General features: G+C 41.0%; 2 protein-coding genes across 3 annotated transcripts in view; one reads left to right on the forward strand and one right to left on the reverse strand.

Annotated features, from left to right (window-relative positions):
- Positions 1-14,992: 14,992 nt before the first annotated feature.
- The window catches only part of LOC134287951 (START domain-containing protein 10-like), a 53,439-nt gene continuing 46,892 nt past the window's right edge, over positions 14,993-21,539 (forward strand). The window contains exons 1-2 of one of the 2 annotated variants that reach the window (XM_062851280.1): positions 14,993-15,164; positions 15,544-15,893. In XM_062851280.1, coding sequence (XP_062707264.1) covers positions 15,031-15,164; positions 15,544-15,893 — 484 coding nt within the window. In that variant the 5' untranslated portion in view covers positions 14,993-15,030. Of the gene's footprint in view, positions 15,165-15,302; positions 15,381-15,543; positions 15,894-21,539 lie in introns of those variants that run through there. The other variant, XM_062851281.1, reaches the window with a different exon arrangement.
- LOC134287949 (uncharacterized) lies at positions 16,043-20,660 on the reverse strand. Its single transcript, XM_062851277.1, has 2 exons — positions 19,090-20,660; positions 16,043-18,912 (listed from the first exon to the last, which is right to left on the reverse strand). The coding sequence occupies exons 1-2, from the start codon at positions 20,581-20,583 to the stop codon at positions 16,600-16,602; spliced, it is 3,807 nt and encodes a 1,268-aa protein (XP_062707261.1). The 5' UTR covers positions 20,584-20,660; the 3' UTR covers positions 16,043-16,599.

The raw sequence follows: 21,539 nt of genomic DNA on the forward strand, positions 1-21,539 counted from the left end.
TTTGCTAGACGCGACGTTGTTCTGCTGCTGTTTATCATAAAGCTTTACAGTTTTGACTGACGGGGGGAAAGGGCAATCTGTTAGAAATAATTATAAGGTTTGCTACAGGGGTGCAATATATCACATCACATATGTTGTAATAATTGTTGAGTTCATATTTTGTAAATTGTAATGCAAATAATACACATCTATGCGCTTGGAGCTTATTCACAAACCAAATGGATCAAATTGGGCATTCCAAGGTTTTTGTATCACTTTGATTGTAGTTCATCATCATTATTGAACCGATTACTGTTATGCTAGAAAACAACGTACCTGAAGTGATTCTTCTTCCACGTCAGAAGGGAAGCATAATAATTGACAGGAAGGAATAATTGACAATAATTAATATTTGGGTACAGTATTATACTATGTATTAACCCTCGAGCAGTCGCGTCTTTGACTACCTGCAGTGACACCGCGCTCACGCTGTGTACCGCATGCGTGCACTTTTCATGGTGCGTGTACTCAGTACACGACGCGACCGCTCCCGGGTTAAAACAAAGTCTATATTTATGAATGATTCGCTCAATTGTGTTATAAATATATTCTTTGCTTCGCAGCATAGTCTTTTTCTGTATTTATATATCCTGTGACAGATGCGACTATACCAAAATAAATAAATTCGAGAATTTAACTGAGATCGATTTATTATTCAGCTTCAACAAACCTAGACTCTGTTAACCGTTCGCTCTCCGAACGAACTTCAAACGTGGCAAACGGGCTCAGTAGCAGTTTTATTCATTATTACATGGCTCGCCTGAATGTGTCCCCCGGATCGAAACGAGTGCTTCTCATTTATGCAAATTTAATATCGCGATCTCATTCCACAGTCTCGCATCTCGCCTTTGAGTTGGGATGAGCCAGTCACATTAACCTGTGTGAAATGGTGAAAGATATCGCTACTGCTGCTGCTACTGCAGAGGATAGAAATTATGTTTAGTGGAAACGCGTCTAGTTTCAGGATGAAGGTAGTTGCTTCTCGCTTCCTTTATAGCCAGAAGGAATAAATTTAAACATATAATACACTAATATAAAGACTATACTAACGGAAACTATCTTATACAGGTATAAGTACGTACATAGCAAGTACGCTTGTTGTAACGTCCTTCCTCGAGGGTGGAAAATGTTCGTTCCAGTGCATGTGAGCGATTCCAAGCAACAGCATCAAAATTAAGGAAAATTTTTAATTCATGATTTTCTATTGAACTGAAACTTTGCACAGTTTTTCAGTTCCATCTAAATCGCCATTTTTCGATATCAAATTTTTATTTAGAGCCACGACTAACTTTTCAAAAGGGTGTATGTGAAAATGGTTCAAAAATATTCAAAAATATGCACAGCAAAAACGGATTGTTCGATTGTTATGAATTTTTCAGCAAAGTTAGATAGCTAAATGGTGATTTCTAAGAAAATATACACTGTGAAAAAAAAATCTATTTTATCATTGAAAAACATCATTTTTGTCACAAAAACTCAAATATCTCAAAACCCTATCTTTTTACCAACTTGAATTTTTTAGGGAAAACGGTCCATTGTATTAGCAATCTACCATAAAAAATTGGTGATGGTAAACTAATAAACAAAAAAGTTATAACATTTCAAAAATTTCACAATTTTTACATTTAGTAAAAAAAATTTTTCTGTGTAAATTATTTCGGCCGGGAATCGCGATTTGATGCTGATTTTATTGTTCAGCAAAGTTAGATAACTAAATGGCGATTCCTAAGAAAATATACACTGTGAAAAAAATCTTTTTTAACATTAAAAAATATCATTTTTGTCACAAAAACTCAAATATCTCAAAACCCTATCTTTTTACCAACGTAATTTTTTAGAGAAAACGGTCCATTGTATTAGCAATCTACCATGAAAATAAACAAAAAAGTTATGACAATTCAAACATTTCACAATTTTCACATTTAGTAATAATTTTTTTTAGTGTAAATTATTTCGGCCGGAAATTGAAGTTTGATGCTGATTTTATTGTTAATGGCCTTGCGTGAGTAAAACAAGTTGTTTTTATTATATATTATATATACATATAATATAATATACTATGTACCGTAATGTTCCGATTTTATCACGCCCTCCGCGCATTAGTCGTTTATTCATTAATTTGCTGTTACATTTGAGGACAAGTGTTTTCCCTCTTCTTCAAGATGAATGTTGAAAGCGTGTTTTGCAACGTTGAAAATATTGAAATGGGTATAGATGTTGAAGAATATTACAGGGCATTTTTGAAAAGGGACGTAATTAAATTGTTTAAACAGATGTCGCTGATGGCAATTTCTCAGTTGTTGTCGTTTTCGAACTTCCTGCGCCCTGCTTTACCGATGATATACAGATGGCTCGTTTGTCAAATTCTAGACGGCAGGACGTGCAAATGCGTAATTTTGTACACAATGTGGACATTTGGGCATAACCAGTCTCTTTCAGTTTATCTATGGTGCTTTCGGTGAGATTTCGTAACTCTTTTGAACATTTTTTTTCATCAAACGGTCTACAAGAGAGCGTTGAGTTGAAGACCTTTGAGAAAGCGACTGTTCATCTTGTTCGTTAGATTATAATAAACAAAATCACTTATTAATTTTAACTTACTTGTTTGGTGTTGGTGGCTGAAGAAAAAAAATACTATACAATTTTTAATATTCATAGCGGTAGTATTTTTTTGTTTTTTTCGTGAGCATTGTCAGGTATGTATACAGACAAACAAACGTAACACTGGCGAAATTTTCATTGACCACGCCTTCAACGATCATTTTGAATCTTGGTTGTGGCTTTCATAACAAGAAGAGCGCCCATCGTTTTTCTTTGCGTTTGACGTTTCACACTAGCGCCTTCTGATGACGATATTGCACAACGCAGTGTTTCGTGAAACATTTCCACCAGGTGGTGATAGTGTGAACTGGGCAATGAATTTTCACTAAAATTGTTCTAGGCGTTTCGTTTGTTTGTCTGTGGTATGTACCTCTTATGCATTTGTTGTTGTTGAAGTTACTCGCATTCTTCCGATCATAAAGTCTGTTCTCTACACACCTAATTTTGATTACCGAGTTCGGTAATTTTTTGACGAGATTAAAACTGCTGAGCACCGAACTCGTTCAGCAAAAATGCATTGTTTACCTTTTCCATACGATTTTGACAGTTGTTTTACTGAGCCTCAGTAAAATCGATTACCGAAACTACCGAGATCGTACTGCTGTTATAATCTCGTCAAAAAAGTACCGAACAGGCAATTCAGAAATAAGTGTGTAAGAGGGATTTTTTTTGCGGATAAACTAGACGTATACGCGTATAAAAAAACTTTTATTATACAGCTTTTGTCTTAAAAATAAATTCAATTCCATTTTTCTTATAATCAACAGCTTTTCAACACTATCAAGGGATTTTTTCACCAGTCACGTACAATAAAAAGTATGACAATCTCAATATTTTTTATCACAACACTGGATCGCGTCTAAGTTTCAAATAGATACTATAGTAATTACGAATAATCAAACTAAAGTATCATGAAAACAACTTGTTTAATTCAGGCGGTAGCCTTTACAATAAAATCAGCATCAAAATATAATTCTCGAAATAATTTACACAGAAAAAAATTTTTTTTTGTTACTAAATGTAAAAATTGTGAAATGTTTGAAATGTCATAACTTTTTTGTTTATCAGTTTACCATCACCAAAATTTTATGGTAGATAGCTGATATAATGGGCCATTTCCCCTAAAAAATTGAAGTTGGTAAAAAGATAAGGTTTTGAGATATTTGAGTTTTTGTGACAAATATCATATTTTTTCAAAGTAGAAAAAGAAATTTTTTACAGTGTATATTTTCTAAGGAATCATCATTTAGTTATCTAACTTTGCTGAAAAATTTATAACAATCGAACAATCCGTTTTTGCTGTACAGCTTTTAGAATATTTTAGAACTATTTTCGCATACACCCTTTTGAAAAGTTAGTCGTGAGTGAATATGAAGGTTTAATATCAAAAAATGGCGATTTATATGAAATTGAAAAACTGTGCAAAGTTTCAGATATTTTTGAAATGGTCGCTCAGGATCGACTGACATGACTCCGTGGAATTCCTCATGTGCGTTTGGGTTCGGTGGTCGGAATGTGGCTTGAAATGTAACAACCACCTAGGAGTAGGGTACAGGAATTTTGATGCCAGCCAACGGCTAGAGCAGAGCAAATGTAACTCAAAACGTGACATAAAAGCAAGTCTTCGCCAAAAGTAACATACTTTTATGGAAACTGGTCCTATCATGACTTCTATTTTAATTAAATTAAGTACCATCAACTTCATTTACTCTAGACAGCATTCAAATTTCTAGCAAGCATCGCTTCAACAAAGTTTCAGCACGAAACTAAATACCGGTGCACTCATACTCAGAAGAAGCATTACGAGGAAGTGGCAAGTTTCTGTCTTGGCGTTTACTAAGTTAAGCCATCCTCCCCTAGCGGCACTACAATAACCATCACACTATGTTGTGTTGCCATGAACAGCAAAGATGCATAAAATGAGAAAGTTCATTGTGCCTGTCAGTGCTGGAGTGTTATTAAAACTGGCAAGGTGGCAAAATGAAAACAAAAATGTATGGATATGGTTATTTTGTCTGAGGCAAGGAAGATCTTCATTAAGAAAAAGGATAATTTTAACCCTACTAAGATGTTAGGTTTTTCGCACCACGATGGCGTAGTGCACGCTCAGCGTGCCTCTCTGAGTCATATTGACCCCATCATCCTACTAGGGTTAAAAAAAGGAACAAAAAGACTTGTATACACTGCAAGCAGTGCTGAAAAATTCATTTCGTCGTATCTAAATTCAATCACCTATAGCTCATTTTAGAAGCTGAACCTGAGAATATGAAAAACTTGTGCGGCTAAACCAGTTCAGCAAGAAAGTCACGGAAAAACCACTACTTTTCGAATATTTAGGGTAAATGTCACGGACTACCTTCGAAAAATCGCAATAATATTCACGGTGAATATCATTTGGTATTTTTCAAAGGTAGTTCGTGACATTTACATCAAATATTGAAAAAAAAAGCGGGTTTTCCGTGACTTTCTTGCAGAAGTGGTCTAGCCGCACAAGTTTTTCATTTACCATATTCTCAGGTTCAGCTTCTAAAATGAGCTGTAGGGGGTTGAATTTAGATATGACGAAATGAAATTTTCAGCACTGACTGCAAGTGCTGAATTTTGGGCAGCGTTTGTTTCACAATTGAAAACACGAAATAATTCAGCAGCAATGAGGAATTTCTTGTTAATTCTAAATGATGATTTCGTGCTTTGATTTGCTAAACAAAAATCGTTTCCTTAAAGATGTATTTTCTGTTATATCAACAGTAGTATGAATGGCGTTGTATTGTAAGTGTTGTTCATGATCGTGGTGGCTTTATATCCATTCTACCTTTGTTGATCCGATGTGACCATAACTCAAAACGGCAACTGTTCTACGTAATTTTTGACACCAAACCGCACTATGGCACTACAATTCGGCTGCCAAAAATATGTTTTTGATTCCTTTGTATCGTGTATGCGTATCCTAACTCAATTATAATTGATGTAGCTACAGGTTGAAACTAAATAAAAAAAATCGAGATAAGCTTTTGAAAAAGGCGTATTGGCCATTATTGAGAGTTGGCAATAAAAAATGTATTTGAGCCACATTTGCGACTAACGTTGAGGTTATCGTTATAAAAGCCGAGGTTCGAACATTTGCGGCAGTATAAATTAGTTTGAGGTTTGGAAGTCGCCTTTGGGATGATAAGTGGCCAATAAATAGGCAAAATTGTTTAAAAAAAATGAAAAAAATGTAAGAGCTTTAGCTTGAAACTCCATAATATTGCAATTATCTTGATTTGATCCGTTACCTTGAGTTTTGGTCCACTATTTTGGATTTTCTGTTCATTATTTTCAAGCCGTTTTCATGTTTTTTATACCGAAAATTGCGCCAGTGTGACATACAGAGGAACGGATTCCGATATTATATATTTTTCAAACTAGTTTTCCTGAAGTAAAAACATTTCGAGAAAACTAAACACAAATGACGGTTAACAGTTCAAACAAACAAGATAACCAAAAATAACTATTCTTTCGAATCCTTGACAATGGTCAAATAAGGACCGAAACGTCGGATCAAGAGGGCCTCAGATTTTCAAGAAACTTTTTCCACAGGCAGGGCTCATGGACATATTAATAAAAAAAAAATGGGCAAAATTCAAGGTCGCCTATTCTCCCGGAACTCAGGTGGATTTTTTTCCCCTTATACTACTTACTTTGGAAAATCATAACTCAAGAACGAAGCACCGTAGAAACATTTTTTTTAAGAAAATAAACTCAAATTTCCTCGGGGGCTTCGTGGCCGTGCGGTTAGCGACGGCAGTCGTCTAGGCGTGTCGTAAGCCTCGGAGTGTGGGTTCGATTCCCGCTCCAGTCGGTGGAAACTTTTCGTCAAACGAAAAATTCATCACTGGGCTACTGGGTGTTCTGTGTTGTCCGTTGTCTAGTGTAAATAATGTATTCAGTCTGTGCAGTCTGAAGACGGTGTGAATTGTCTTTTAAAAATCAAAAAAAAAAATGAACTGGAAAAAGCTTTCCACAAAATTTTCCGCCGCGCCGTTGAGAAAATTCATGAAGAAAAGCCATTCATTTTGGTCCGCCATTTTGTATTTTGGTCCGTCATCATAGATTTTTTTTATCTTCTATGGGCTCTGGACATCTTCTCCATACACAATATAGTTATATAATGGAGCGGATCTGTTGTGGTGGTAAAATCACGTGACTATCACGCCGAGGACCTGGGATTGAATCCCACTCCCGACAAACTCACACAATGCGGGTTCTTCCTTCGGAAGGGAAGTAAAGCGTCGGTCCCGAGATGAACTAGCCTAGGGCTAAAAATCTCGTTAATACAGATAAAAAACATAATTATATTGTAAGGTATTTGAGCTAGAAACTGAATATAATATTTTGATCTGCATTTTGGTCCATCTTCTTGAAGTTTGGATCGCCATTTTTGATTTGCTGGTCGCCATATTTGATACGTCGCATGATAGAATTTTGTTCAATTTAAGACATGGCTTCTTTCTCCGCTGTTGGTCCAGATCACTGAAATGCCCAAAAGTCTGGAGCGCCTAAGCCGATCCGAAAAATGTTAGCATCAAACAATGTGGGAAAATTCAACATCAAACAATGCGCGCAAAATTCGCAAAAAAGACCTGACTGTACAATAATAATAACACCTAAACTAGGTCAACGAGGTTGACCTGAAATAAAGCATATTCGATTCCTTTTGGAGATTTGTCATTTTTAACCGTGTTACATACGTTCGTAAAATACTCCAAATATTCTCAAAATAGGGATTCCACTAGAAATTTCGTAAGAAATGTAGAAAAAACAGGTTTTAATTATTAGGTTTCGAAAACTGTTCATATGATGTACACGTCACCACAACAACGAGGGAGAGAGGGCTGATAGTCGTTTTTTTTACGAAAGAGAATTTTCGAATGCCAAATTGGAGTGAAAAGAGAATGAGCAAAAAATATATGGGATGTGCTCTATCTCATGAACGCTACTGATTCATATCTTATCTGAAAGGTCTCTGCGAAACAAAAAAAAATGTGTAAATGGGGTGAAAATTCTATATACTGGGAAAAAAGTTATAGTGAGAAACGTTTTGAGATTTCTATATTATAAACTGTGTATTTTAATAATCTAATTTGATATATGAATACTCATGATTTTTCTCCCACTACATAGATTTTTTATCCCATAATGACTTTTTCTTGTTTTGATGAACCTTTTAGAAAAGGTATGTGCCACTAGTCATGGGACGGACGACGAACCGAATGTACCCATTCTTCTTTATCATATTTCAATTAGACTAACACAAATTTCGGTTTTCTCTTATGTGGGAAAGGGTGCTGATTTATGAACTGATGACGGCACGGTGGCACCCCTCCAAGAGGTTCCCTTCTGGGATTACTTCAAGAAATCCTTCGCGGTTTCTCCACAAATTTGTCCCAGAGCTGCTCCTGGAGTTTAATGTGAGATTCCTAGAGAGTTATTGACGATTCTCTGGGGTTCTTCCAGATGTTTCTTCTTAATTCCAAAATAGATTCCGGCTATAATTTCTTCAAGAGCTCTTGCCAGGATTCCCCCAGGAAACACTTCCGAGATTCTTCCAGAGATTTTATTAAGGAATACCTTCTGAGATTTCTCCAGGGATTCCTAGATTCCTTCATCCTCCAGAGGTTTGATACTAGACTCTTCTAATATTCTCTTTTAAAATGTCTTCAGTAGTTTTTTTTATTTCTTGAAAGTATTTATTCCAGCAAAAATTCCAGCCAGTGTGTAAAAAAATCAAAGATTGAAAGTGAAGATTGACATTCTCTTTTTTTATTCAATTCTCTGTCACGAATATTTTTTCGCACATCGAATAATGTTCAATTTCTGTTAACAAACGCACAATCCGACATAATGGACAATTAGAGCAGATAATTAGTATTCTAATTAACTACTATACACAAGTTTTGAGGTGATTGGAAGTAAAATCGGGAGTTACGGTCTAGTTATATTTCTCAGTGAAAATTGTCAGTGACAGAAAAATGAATGAATAAATGAGAAAATTCATTCACCAAAATGAATTTTATTTTGATCCCTCAGTTGAGAATTTTCAAAATTCACGTTGAACTTCACACAATGAAAATGAAAATTTTAAACTCTGCTTCCAGAACCAGAAGTTCTCTCAGGGATTGCTTCAGGAATTCGTTCCGAAATTTCTTCAGCAACTTCTTCCGAAATTATGCTAGGGATTCCTTTCAAGAATTCTAAGCAAGATTTCTCCCGGAGTTCCTACTGAGGTTTCTTCAAGAATTCTTTCACAGATCCTTCCAGAAACCGTAAAATATCTTTTTCAGTGTACATCCAAAAAATTCTTCGGGGTTTTTCCAGGAGTTCCTTCTGGGATTCTTCCAGGAATTGCTTCTGAGATTCCTTCAAGAATTCATTCCGGTATTTCTACGATAATTCCTTCGGGAACTTCGTCCGGGATTCCTTCAAGAACCTCTTCCGGGATTTCATCAGGAACTACTTTCAGGGTTCATTTGAGAGCTTCATCAGGAATTGCTTCTGGAATTTGACGGAAACCCTTTCCGTGATTCTTTTTGAAACTCTTTCTGAGATTCCTCTAGGAACTCATTCCGGGAAGTTCTTCTGGAATGCTTTCAGTATCTGCTTCCAAAATTTCTTCGGCAACTGTTTCCAGGATTCATCTCAAAAGTCTTCTGGTTTCCTCCAAGAGTTCCGTTTGGAATTCCTACAGGTCCTTCTGGAATTCCTCTCGAAGTTCACTCTGGAATTCGTTCAGATATTCTCCAGGAGTTTATTAGGGAGTATTTTGAGAAATTCCTCCTGCAGTTAGTTTATGGATTTCCTCCTGAAGTTCCTACAGGATTTTCTCAAGGAAATAGTCCAGTAAATTCTGGTTTTCATCAGAAGCCATTCTCCTCGGATGGAATTTCTGGAGGATTCCCGGAGCTCCATGAAAAATCCCGGAAGAAATCCCTTGAAGTCCCGGAAGAAATTTCAGAATCTCCTGGACCCCACAGGTAATTTCAGAATACTCATAATATTGTTTCGTAAAACCTTAATTATGATTCGTAAAACCAAAATAAAAAACAATAAATAAAACCAGTTTTATTAAAAATAAAGCAATTTGCGTATAATGTACGGTTCATTCGTACCGTCATGCTGAAGCAATACAAATGAAGTTGTATCATGTACGAAATCACGAAGTAAAAGTTCTTTATAAATAAATAACTTAATAAATATCAATAGAGATGTATCAGCCAAATGCTCATAGAATAGCATATACTTTAAAGAAGGGATAATCTCATATGAGGGAGTTAGAAGCAAAGGGGTGTAAGTGCCAAAAAACGCACTTTCGAGTAAATGAGGTTTAAAGTTTTTGAATTATTTTTCATCCCATACAAAATGTATGGAGCCTCAAAATCAACCCAATTTTCTCTGATTTATTGTAATTTTTCCAATCATCGTAGAAACAATCTTAAAAAAGTTCCTGAAAGCTTGAAATCTGAAGAATTTTATGATATACTCAGCTCAAAATCGACAAAATGGTCACTTACATCCCTTTGATTCTGGGCCCCTCATATGATATTGTTAGCAGCTGTAATACCAACAATCTTCATAACAGCTTAGCTAGTTAAAACTTGTGTTCAATATGAGGTGTAACCTGATTGCTTTGCTTCGGGTCGAAAGTATCCGCGATCCACGTGTCTGGTTACCCGTAGCTAGTGACTTAAGCGCCACCTTCAACAGGCCGCTAGCACTGTTTATGTACGGCCTAAGACTGTTTTCTGAGGACAGCTAGTTGTTCCCTATCACCGTAAATTCACTTAAACGCACTTTCCAAACTCAACCAATCTATACCCAATCAGAAAACCGAAACAAGAAATTGAGACCTAAAACCGAGCCACTGATGGAGACGCATGGTTATTTAAAAATTTATTGAAATAATTATATTTAATTCGGGCTAATTCGGGTAATTGAAAGAAATTCAACTTGAAAACTAATTCTAAAATGCTTTACAACAAAAATGAAGAAAAACTAAAGAAAATTCAATTTAATTCGCGAAAAAGTGTGAAAGCAAAAACTAGGAACTAAGGTATTTAACCACTACGTGTATTTAAAAATTTTTACAACTTCCCCCAACTTTTGCAGAGCTCATTCTTCTTCTTGAAGTTCACAAAACTAAAACGGGCTTACTTGCTCGACAGCTGGCTTGTGTGTCCAACGAACGATGGCTTCACGTGGCGTCAACGCACTTCAGTTCCTCGGAGCGGTTCGGGAATCGTCGTATTCTAAGAGAGAATTTGACATGAACTCCCCGACCCCTTTTATAGGTTTAGCCCACTGATCAGTACTGTCTAATTTTCCTGCTTTCTGATTGGTACAAAAATATGGCTCCGGTTTTTCTTTTGAATTTTATGGTGAATTTTGATTAGCTTGAAAAATTAGGATCCTGTCCTCACCATTACTAGTGACTAGTGGTATTGGTGAAGTACGAAGCTGTTTTATTTAGTACAAAATTAAACGTAAATTAAACAAAAATGTTCATTTGCCTGTTTTAATGAGATTTGATGTGTTAAAAAAGCATGGCCATTGGCGTAGCTAGGGGAGGGGGGGGTCCAGGGGTGCGTGGCACCCCCTAGAATGAATTTGACACCCCCTAGAGTTTTTTCCTTGACATTCATCTAAAATTGAAAACTTTCCATGATAATTTCAATATTTCTTAATGATACATTTGAACAAAACATAAGCTATACCCGGAATTATTTCACCTTTTTTTACTTTCTAGAGCTTTGAATTGGTAAGAACAAACAGCAGACTTACATTCTGGAAATTAAGCTCTAAAATGGTGCCTATTTTATCCTTGCTGAGTATTTTGTTTAAAACCCTCTAAATAAGATTTTCTTGAGACACTATAAAATGTTAGATACACACATTGTGGCTGGAGGTATTTAGGCTCAATTCGCGGAAGACCCAGAATGATTTTTTGTGACTTCTCTGGGCAAAGTCTCGTGGTATTGGCCATTTGCTTAATCCTTATGTGGCCGACAGGGTACCCGGGTACCCAGCGCCCATTTAAAAAGCACGGTGCAGAAAAAAGCAAAAAGATTGTCGGACACATAACGGTTAAAATTTGTTCAGTTGGTTTATTAGAACGCATTCTTTTTAGCCTCAGGGAATCCGTTATGAGCGGTTTTGAAAACTGCTACAAGATTAGTTGCCAACCAAAATGTTGCTTGGGATGTGGGCTGCTCACAGTTGACTTAGTTAATAAAAAATATGAAGACACTTTCTCAAACGCAATTTCAAGATTTTAATTTTTTTTTGATAAATTTCCGAAATTTAGGTCCATTTCCATATTAACGAAAGTTGCAAACTTTGGGCTACGGTTTCTCCGATACCCACTCCTATCGAATGTTACTCTTATGCGTTATGGGCGGTAAATGATGTTAGTATTTTCGGATCGATCACAACGTTCATAGCGACAACCCATTTTTTATTGCTTGCACTTGTACATGAACATAATTTGCCAGAACAATAATTGTTAGAACTATGAATCACAGAAATTGAAAAAAATCACAAAATTACCTGCAGTACAGAAAATTTGCGTTTCCGGTTTGAATCAGGTTTGAAGTACTACTAAATATTATTGATCAAAAAAAACGATCAATTCTGACTATACATGTCAATGGTTGCTCCTCCGTGATTGATCTGAACTGGTACCAGTTGCACTGAGATCCAACTGAATAAGGGGCTGGGACATTCCACTTATTCTCAAAGTGCAATTTTAGCAGCTCATGCATATTTGATCAATAACGGCGCCGGCCAAGTCCTTATAGTCAGCTGGGAAGTGAAAGGAATGTTAGAGTGTACTGGTTGTTGCTACTAGAGACCGAGAGCACTCTGCGTCCCCACAACCCGCACGGACTGGGGTATTTGTTTAGACGGAAAGGATGGAAGATCTGGGAGTCACCGTTGGGTCGGTGATGCGATCCATGGATAGGGTTATTTATAGTGTTCGTAATAGATTGTGTGGTGAATAAGGTGAATAAGGTCAAGCGGCACAGCACGCTTTGGTTGCATAACTTATAGGCGTTATATATACACTGTGCTGTGAGTGGAAGTTGGAAGGGAGGGAAACGACTTTTTCAATTCGTTTCTGGTTCTAGCGATGGCTATGAACATATGAGTATACATGAGTTGTAAATGTAGAGAAGAGAGAGCGAGAGAGGAAGTGGATAGAAAGATACAAAGTAGGATGAAATGGACGGGCCAGGGATTGAACCCAAGACCTTCTGCATACGAATCAGAAGCGGTAGCCACTAGACCACCAAGCCCGTCAAGAAGTACTACTAAATATTATTGCCTGAAAACAATCACATGAACAATTGAAAGATTTCATTTCTCAATGTTTTTGGCTCATAAACCTTGACATTTTTACACCAAATACTTGATTTCGGTACCCCTAGTGCTTTTTGCATCAAACCAGACCCAAGGTATTTCGAAGTTAAAGGCTAGTCGATTTCTGTTCCCAAAAGACTAAGTTTCAATTGGGCTGGATTCTGCTTTCTAGAAAAAAAACAACCAATTGAGTTTTTTGCGGAACAAACTCGATCCCCAAACCTCTTGCCCAACCGGATAGATTATTTAGGGAATTTTGCAATGGTCTTTGCAACATTTCTGCATGTGAGCCTTTTAAAGAAACTACCGCATCATCTGCGAGTTGTCCTAGCGTGCATTGTCCTTCCAAGCAACTATCAATGTCTTTCACGTAAAAATTATAAAGCAAGGGACTTTTCCGACAATATGCCTATGGAAACTGAATCAAAGGCGCCCTTAATATCCAAGAAAACTGAAGCCAGTTGCTCCTTTTCCGCAAAGGCCAGTTGAATATCTGTTGAAAGCAACGCTAGACAATCGTTTGTTCCTTTACCCTTGCGAAACCCGAATTGTGTATTTGAAAGCAAGTTATTCGATTCGACCCAATGATCGAGTCGTGATAGGATCATTTTTTTCAACAATTTCCTTAAATATGATAACATAGCAATTGGGCGGTATGAATTATGATCAGACGCTGGTTTACCAGGCTTTTGAATAGCTATTACTTTGACCTGTCTCCATTTATGCGGAACGATGTTGTTCTCCATTAATGAGTTGAACAGGTCTAGTAATCGTCATTTTGCGATATCTGGGAGATTCTTCAGAATATTTAACTTTATCATATCGCGTCTCGGAGCTGATTCGTATGCAGAAGGTCATGGGTTCAATCCCTGGCCCGTCCCTTTTCATCCTACTTTGCATCTTTCTATCCACTTCCTCTCTCTCTCTCTCTCTCTCTCTCTCTTCTCTACATATACAACTCATGTATATTCATATGTTCATAGCCATCGCCAGAACCAGAAACAAATTGGAAAAAAGTCGTTTCCCTCCCTTTCAATTTCCACTCACAGCACAGTGTATATAACGCCTACAAGTTATGCAACCAAAGCGTGCTGTGCCGCTTGACCTTATTCACCTCATTCACCACACAATCTATCACCTTACGAATACTATAAAAATAACACCCTATCCATGGATCGCATCACCGACCCAACGGTGACTCCCAGATCTCCCATCCTTTCCGTCTAACAAATACCCCAGTCCGTGCTGGTTGTGGGGATGCAGAGGTAATCTCGGTCTTTAGTAGCAACAACCAGCACACTCTAACATTCCTTTCCCTTCCCAACTGACTATAAGAACGTGGCCGGCGCCGTTATTGATCCAAAATGTATGAGCTGCTAGAATTGCACTTTGAGAATAAGTGGAGTGTCCCAGTCCTTATTCATTTGGATCTCAGTGCAATTGGTACCAGCTCAGATCAATCACGGAGTAGCAATCATTGACATGTATAGTCAGATTTGATCGTTGATCGAATTGATCGTTGATCGCGTCTCGGAGCTGAATTATTTGATGAAAGAAGAGCCATAGAGAACTCCAGAATTGTGTTCAGAATCTGATTGTGTTCAATCAACAAAACAAAGGGGTTGTCGCGATGAAAGTTAAGCTTATTAAGTGTGGGAAGGCTAGTTTTTCCCGCAACGCAGTAGTATTGGAAGCCACTGGAACTGCTACCCCTTAGGCACCCCATAGGAAAAAATCCTAGATACGCCAATGAGCATGGCTGCCTCTTATCTAAACAACTCACACCATTCTCACTTTTGAAACATGCCTGTATCCCTATTGTGGTAAAATTTGTCCAAAATGTACGTTTTATGATGTTAATCTTGAATATAACCATATAACGGTCATTTTTAAGGAAATCAGCCCAAATTTAGCTTACTAGCAAACTTCTTACCATATCATCACTAAAATTTACCAACGAAGACGGAAATTCAATCAAGTAGCCAAAGCCATCAAATGTTTCAAACATTATTAGATTTCAAATTATTAGTTTTCCCGGATTTTCTTTTCCCTAGCGCGGCACGTGCCATGACACGTCCGTTTGACATTTCGGATGAGCCAAATTTTATGAAGTATCAGCAAAAGAATGTGTAAGTTAGAGGGAACAAGTTACGGTCCTTAACTAACGAACGGCACCGACCTACCCTGCCGTTCTACGCATAGTTGTCCCATGTTATATGGGATTTCCATATAACATGGGACAATCGGGCGTAGAACGGCAGTACCAGTATGATGACCAAGCTGAAAAGGTCAGCTAATCGGCGATGCCACCGTAGCCTCTGGGCATCATGGTTGAGAAAGAGAGCGTAAGTGTGAGTGTGTGTGTGTGTGGGTCCTCGTTTCAAATCACATTATTTCGGTTACCACCATAATTTGATTTTGTTTTAATACCCTCCGGATGGTGTTCATATACTAAAGTAATCACCCCCCGAATGTTGGTCTCCATCGTCCCACACTTGTTCGTTGCAGATTATCTCGAGTCCTAACTTCGCCCAGTCTGGCAAGCGATACCGGTACCCCGTCGGGAATGGCACGGATAGCGGAGGACAGTGATTTCGAAGCACTGAAACAGCTGGTGGATGATCACGAGGGGTGGACGCTGGAGCTTTCGAAATCCGACACACAGGTGTACACGCGTCCGGTGGCCGGATGCAACTTCAACATGGTGAAAATTCACACCGAGTTTGCTGATGTAACGGCGGATATCCTGTTCGACGTGCTGCACGATCCGGATTACCGGAAAGTCTGGGACTCACACATGTTGGCGAGTGAGGAGATTGGCATTCTTAACGTGAACAATGACGTCGGATACTATGCAAGTAAGTACAAGTGTCTTACATGATGGGTAATCGATGTACTTTATAACAGGGGTATATTTAGTAATGTGGTAAAATTTAGATATCGACACGCAGAAATTCCTTTTACAGATTAATGCAAAACTATTGAAAATCTATCAACATATGTGTACGGGATGGCAGTGGACTGTACTGCGCTGGCTACGTTGTGGTGCTCGCGTTCCGCTCAGGAACCGAGCCGGGTGGGAGCAGGAACCCTCGCGTTCCTTCCCAGGATGATGACCGCACGTTGGCCGGGCTTCGCCTCATGAAGCCTCGGTGGTTGAGCTGGACTAGCCCTGCTAGCAGCAACCTGATAACTCTTTGAGCCTTGATAAAGGCTGTTGGGTGTGGAGGAAAACAATTTCCGAATAACTCCGTTGCTCTGAATAACTCTAGGAAATTATTTCTGAACAACTCTTTTGGTGGAATCGGGGATGTTTCAGAAGCGCGATGACCAGATGCAAACACAGGAGATTTTTACTTAAACTACTATATTAATCATTTCACTTCGATCACTTCGATCACAACGATGTTCACTCCTTGGCGGTTCGTAAAAAACTGATGCTGATGCCACGATGCGCACTATATTTATAGCCCGCACGAAGTGGTGGGACCACGCGCCGATCACGCTATTGGCGCACCGTCGCGTCGGTCGGCTCTGCTTGCTGTCTCATGCGGTCTGCACGTGCTACGGCTCTCTTCGGGTCTGCTTCGCGCTGTTGTGTTGTTGCTTCGACGAACGATGAAAAATTACTGGCGCTGATCGCTGTTCGGCCGTTGGTTTTATTGTCGTCGCTTTGCTGTTCAGCACTCGCTTCGTCGTCGTCGTTCGTTCGGCGTTGGTTGAATGGGCGGAGCTCTCGTGGTGCACACTGTCGCCGCCACTGCTAGACGCTTCTTCAGTTTGGCTGCTGTCGAACTGAACATTCTCCCCCCGGCAAAAAGTGGAAGTTTGGACATTTGGATCATTGTCCAAGATAGGCAAAGGCGCAAGCTTGTGTATAGGTCGTCTAAATGTACCAGTCTTCGTTCGAACGTCTACCACTCTTACCAGGTTATCGGTTCCCGGGTGTACCCTTTCTACCCGGCCCAGATTCCAGCATTGTGGGGGCAAATTGTGACTAGTATTCGATGTGATCTCTGCAACTCTGTGGCGGACGAAGGTTTGGAGATTGCCAAGCGGTTTGCGTAACCATGCCAATACAACTTGACTATCCGACCAGAGAACGATGGAACTGAAGCTCATCTCCAACGCTGATTCGACCTTTCTAATCAATCTTGACAAAAGAAGGGCTGCTAGTAATTCCTTTCGAGGGATTGTCAGGGGTGAAATCGGTGCAATTTTAGACTTAGCGCTGACCAACTTCGTCGATGCGGTGCCATCAGGGAATATTGAGCGAACATACACGCATGCCCCATACGCCTTCTGGGACGCGTCCGCGAATCCGTGCAATTCGTACCGCACCGCCTTGTTCGATAACACATGGCGTGGAATGCGAATTTGCTCCGAAGTTGGCAGTGACATCAGAAAGTTCTCCCACTCGTTCAGGAGGGTATCGTCTAACGGATCATCCCAATTCAGCTTGCTGATCCACAATTTCTGCATAACTATTTTTGCCAGTACCACCACAGGAGAAATAAGTCCGAGCGGATCGTAAATCTTGGCAATCTTGGACAGGACTTGACGCTTGGTGGGTCTGCTGGCCTTTTCTGAAGGGGATGATCGGAACAAGAACTCGTCTGTGGAAGGATTCCACATCAATCCCAAAGTTTTGATGACCTCGTTGAGGCCACTTTCGCTGAAAGATGCGCAGCTGTCTCGATCTTCACTGGGAATGGGCGATAGGAGCTGACTAGTGTTGGATGACCACTTGTGAAGGTGCATTCCACCGGACTGGAGCAAGGCTATCAGCTGATCTCGAAGCTCACATGCTTGTAGGAAATCGTCGGAACCAAAAAGGGCATCGTCTATGTAGACATTTTTCTCGACAACGGCGGAAGCGAGCGGAAAGGTTTCTCGTTCATCCCGTGCAAGTTGCAGCAGAGATCGCGTGGCCAAGAAAGGGGCTGAGGCCGTTCCGTACGTCACAGTAGTTAGTTCGAGAACACGTAGTGGGTCTTGGGGCGACTTTCTCCAAAAAATCCGTTGTAGTGGAGTGAAAGCGGGATCTACGGCAACCTGGCGGTACATTTTGGCTACATCGGTGCTCATAACGTATCGATACCTCCGGAACCGTAGGATGATAGACAACAAATCGCTCTGAACGTTGTATCCGGTCATCAAAACATCGTTGAGGGACAATCCGGCCACCTTTGCAGATGCGTCGAATACCACCCGGCATTTTGTAGTTGTGTTCGATGGGCGGAGGACGGCATGGTGGGGAAGATACCACTTCAGAACTCCAGGAGGATCGTCGCGTTCTTGGACCTCCCGGCAGTGCCCAAGAGATTCGTACTCGTCCATGAAGACATCATACTGGGCTTTTAATTCTGGATGACGTTGTAGTTTAGATTCCAGCATGAAAAATCGTCGCAAGGCCATGGTACGGGAATCCGATAGTTGAGATGCGTTGTCCTTCAGTGGGAGGTGAACGATGAAACGACCGCTGTCGTCTCGACGATGGGTTGATGCGAATTGCGATTCACACTGCTCTTCCTCACTGGACAGAACCAACTCTGAAGACACACCTTCAACTTCCCAAAATTTCTGCACTAGTTCTTCAACGGGGTCAACTCGAACGGCACAGGAATTCAGCACAAGATTGGAAGAACAGTCAAGCAACTTGCCCCCGACTAACCAACCAAGCTTAGAGTCGTGAAGGCTAGGGAGATTATCGTCTATTTTCAAACACCCTGGTTTCATAATGTCATAGAACCAGTCCATTCCAATCAGCAAATCAACGTGGCTAGGTTCATGGAAGGATGGATCAGCCAGCCTGAGACCTTGAGGAAGTTCCCAATTCTCCAAATTTATCTTAACCGACGGAACCTGGCCAGTAATCTTCGGCGAGACCAAACAATTCAACATGAAAGAGAAATCGCTGCATTTAGAGTGGACGTTAATGGTACATTTTTGCCTGATTGTCGCCCTTACACTGCCTATGCCTGTTATCGGGACACTTACTTCTTCCACTTGAATACCAAGAGTATTGACAAATGATTGGGAGATAAAACTCACCTGAGATCCGCAGTCTAGCAGGGCTTTGCACACACGAGGCCGCTGTTGATGGTCCATAACGTTGACAAGGGCAGTGAGCAACACCACCTGGCTCGCTGGGTTCACCGGATTGTTGGAATGCGCTGCTGTCACTGATGGCTGGTTCTCGGCCGACTGCTGTCTCACAGCCGACGCCGCCGGTTGGGCTGATCCTGGAACTCCATTCGCTGAATTTTCATTCGCAGGCTGCGACGAGGTTGCACCACCTTCCAAATGGAGCAGGGTGTGGTGCCGCTTGTTGCACATGGAGCACGACTTCTTCGATGGGCAGTTCTTCACACTATGTCCACTTCTCAAGCAGTTGTAGCACACGTTCTTCTGTTTGACTTTGGCCAGTCGATCACTCACACTCAAGCCATTGAACATTAAGCACTTGTACGTCACATGGCTTCCATCACAAATGGTGCACTGCTGAACCGCTGATGGAGGTGCTGTCGCTGCGTTGGCATTGGAAAACGCCTGCTTCCTCGTAGCTGGTGTCACTGATGTACGCTGTGCCTTGGCTTCTTCATCCGTATCGCGGCATCTCTCCAGAACTGAGACGCGGTCTTTCAGAAACTGTATGGTGTCTTCGTAGTTTGGGAGTTCTCCTCGCTTTATCGTCGACTCCCATAACTTCTTCGTGGTAGGATCCAGTGCACGTGCGATCAGGTGGACGACAATGAGCTCAGAGACGCCGGTGAACTCTTGGTCAAGGAACTTCAAGTTTTCCACGTGACTAGTGGTAGACTCGACCAAGGATCGCAACTCACCGAAATCCTCCTTCGAAAGTTTCTTCACACTGAGTAGTCCAGCAATATGGATGTCGATCATTCGTCGCTGATCCTCGAACCTTTCCTCCAGTAACTCCCAGGCGTGGGCGTAGTTTCCATCGGCAATCGTCTTCACGTCTATGATTCCCGCCGCATCACCGACGAGGGCCTTCTCAAGGTGATACAACTTGATTCGAGGTGCTTCGTTGGTACGGTCAACTGCATCACGGAACATGATCTTGAACCGTTCCCAATTCTCGTACCTCCCGTCGAAGGTGGGGATGGCGCGAGGAAGAGATTGCTGGATTACCAACGGTTGTTGGTTCGCCGGTGGTTGCACTTGTTGGACCGCAGGTGGTGCGGCTTGAGCCTCGAGAAGGGTCTCGAGCATGATGGACACCTCTTCGTGCAACGTCTCGAATTGCAGGAACTTCTCGTTCTGTTCCTCCTTCTTGCTCGAAGGAAGAAGTGCCACTATCTGCTGGTGGTGCTGATGGTACTCGTTGTAAGCACTTTCCACTTTCTTCACGTACACTTTCACTTGAGCGGAAGGCAGCTCAGCCTGGTCCGCTTGGGCTTGGGTCAAGATGTTCTTGATGCGCGTGATGTTACCTTGTGCCATGCCACGCAACTGTACAAGAGTGCTCAGATCTTCTTCACTAGAGCTGGCCATCTTGGACGACTTCATTGGTGTGTGCTTCATTTTCACTGTTTAGCTTACTTCACTTCACTTTAGTTCTCACAAACTGTCACTTGTTCACTTATTGTCTTTGTCTTTAAATCACTTGACTATCTTCTCCGTGTTTGCCTCCAATCACCACTCAACCGATCCAATCACCGATCACCGTCGATAACACATTCGGACACTCGCACTCGAGCATCCGGCTCGAAGGACCAAATCCATGTACGGGATGGCAGTGGACTGTATTGCGCTGGCTACGTTGTGGTGCTCGCGTTCCGCTCAGGAACCGAGCCGGGTGGGAGCAGGAACCCTCGCGTTCCTTCCCAGGATGATGACCGCACGTTGGCCGGGCTTCGCCTCATGAAGCCTCGGTGGTTGAGCTGGACTAGCCCTGCTAGCAGCAACCTGATAACTCTTTGAGCCTTGATAAAGGCTGTTGGGTGTGGAGGAAAACAATTTCCGAATAACTCCGTTGCTCTGAATAACTCTAGGAAATTATTTCTGAACAACTCTTTTGGTGGAATCGGGGATGTTTCAGAAGCGCGATGACCAGATGCAAACACAGGAGATTTTTACTTAAACTACTATATTAATCATTTCACTTCGATCACTTCGATCACAACGATGTTCACTCCTTGGCGGTTCGTAAAAAACTGATGCTGATGCCACGATGCGCACTATATTTATAGCCCGCACGAAGTGGTGGGACCACGCGCCGATCACGCTATTGGCGCACCGTCGCGTCGGTCGGCTCTGCTTGCTGTCTCATGCGGTCTGCACGTGCTACGGCTCTCTTCGGGTCTGCTTCGCGCTGTTGTGTTGTTGCTTCGACGAACGATGAAAAATTACTGGCGCTGATCGCTGTTCGGCCGTTGGTTTTATTGTCGTCGCTTTGCTGTTCAGCACTCGCTTCGTCGTCGTCGTTCGTTCGGCGTTGGTTGAATGGGCGGAGCTCTCGTGGTGCACACTGTCGCCGC

Source organism: Aedes albopictus, chromosome 2 (assembly GCF_035046485.1).
Source record: "Aedes albopictus strain Foshan chromosome 2, AalbF5, whole genome shotgun sequence".
In the NCBI taxonomy this organism is placed as follows: domain Eukaryota; kingdom Metazoa; phylum Arthropoda; class Insecta; order Diptera; family Culicidae; genus Aedes; species Aedes albopictus.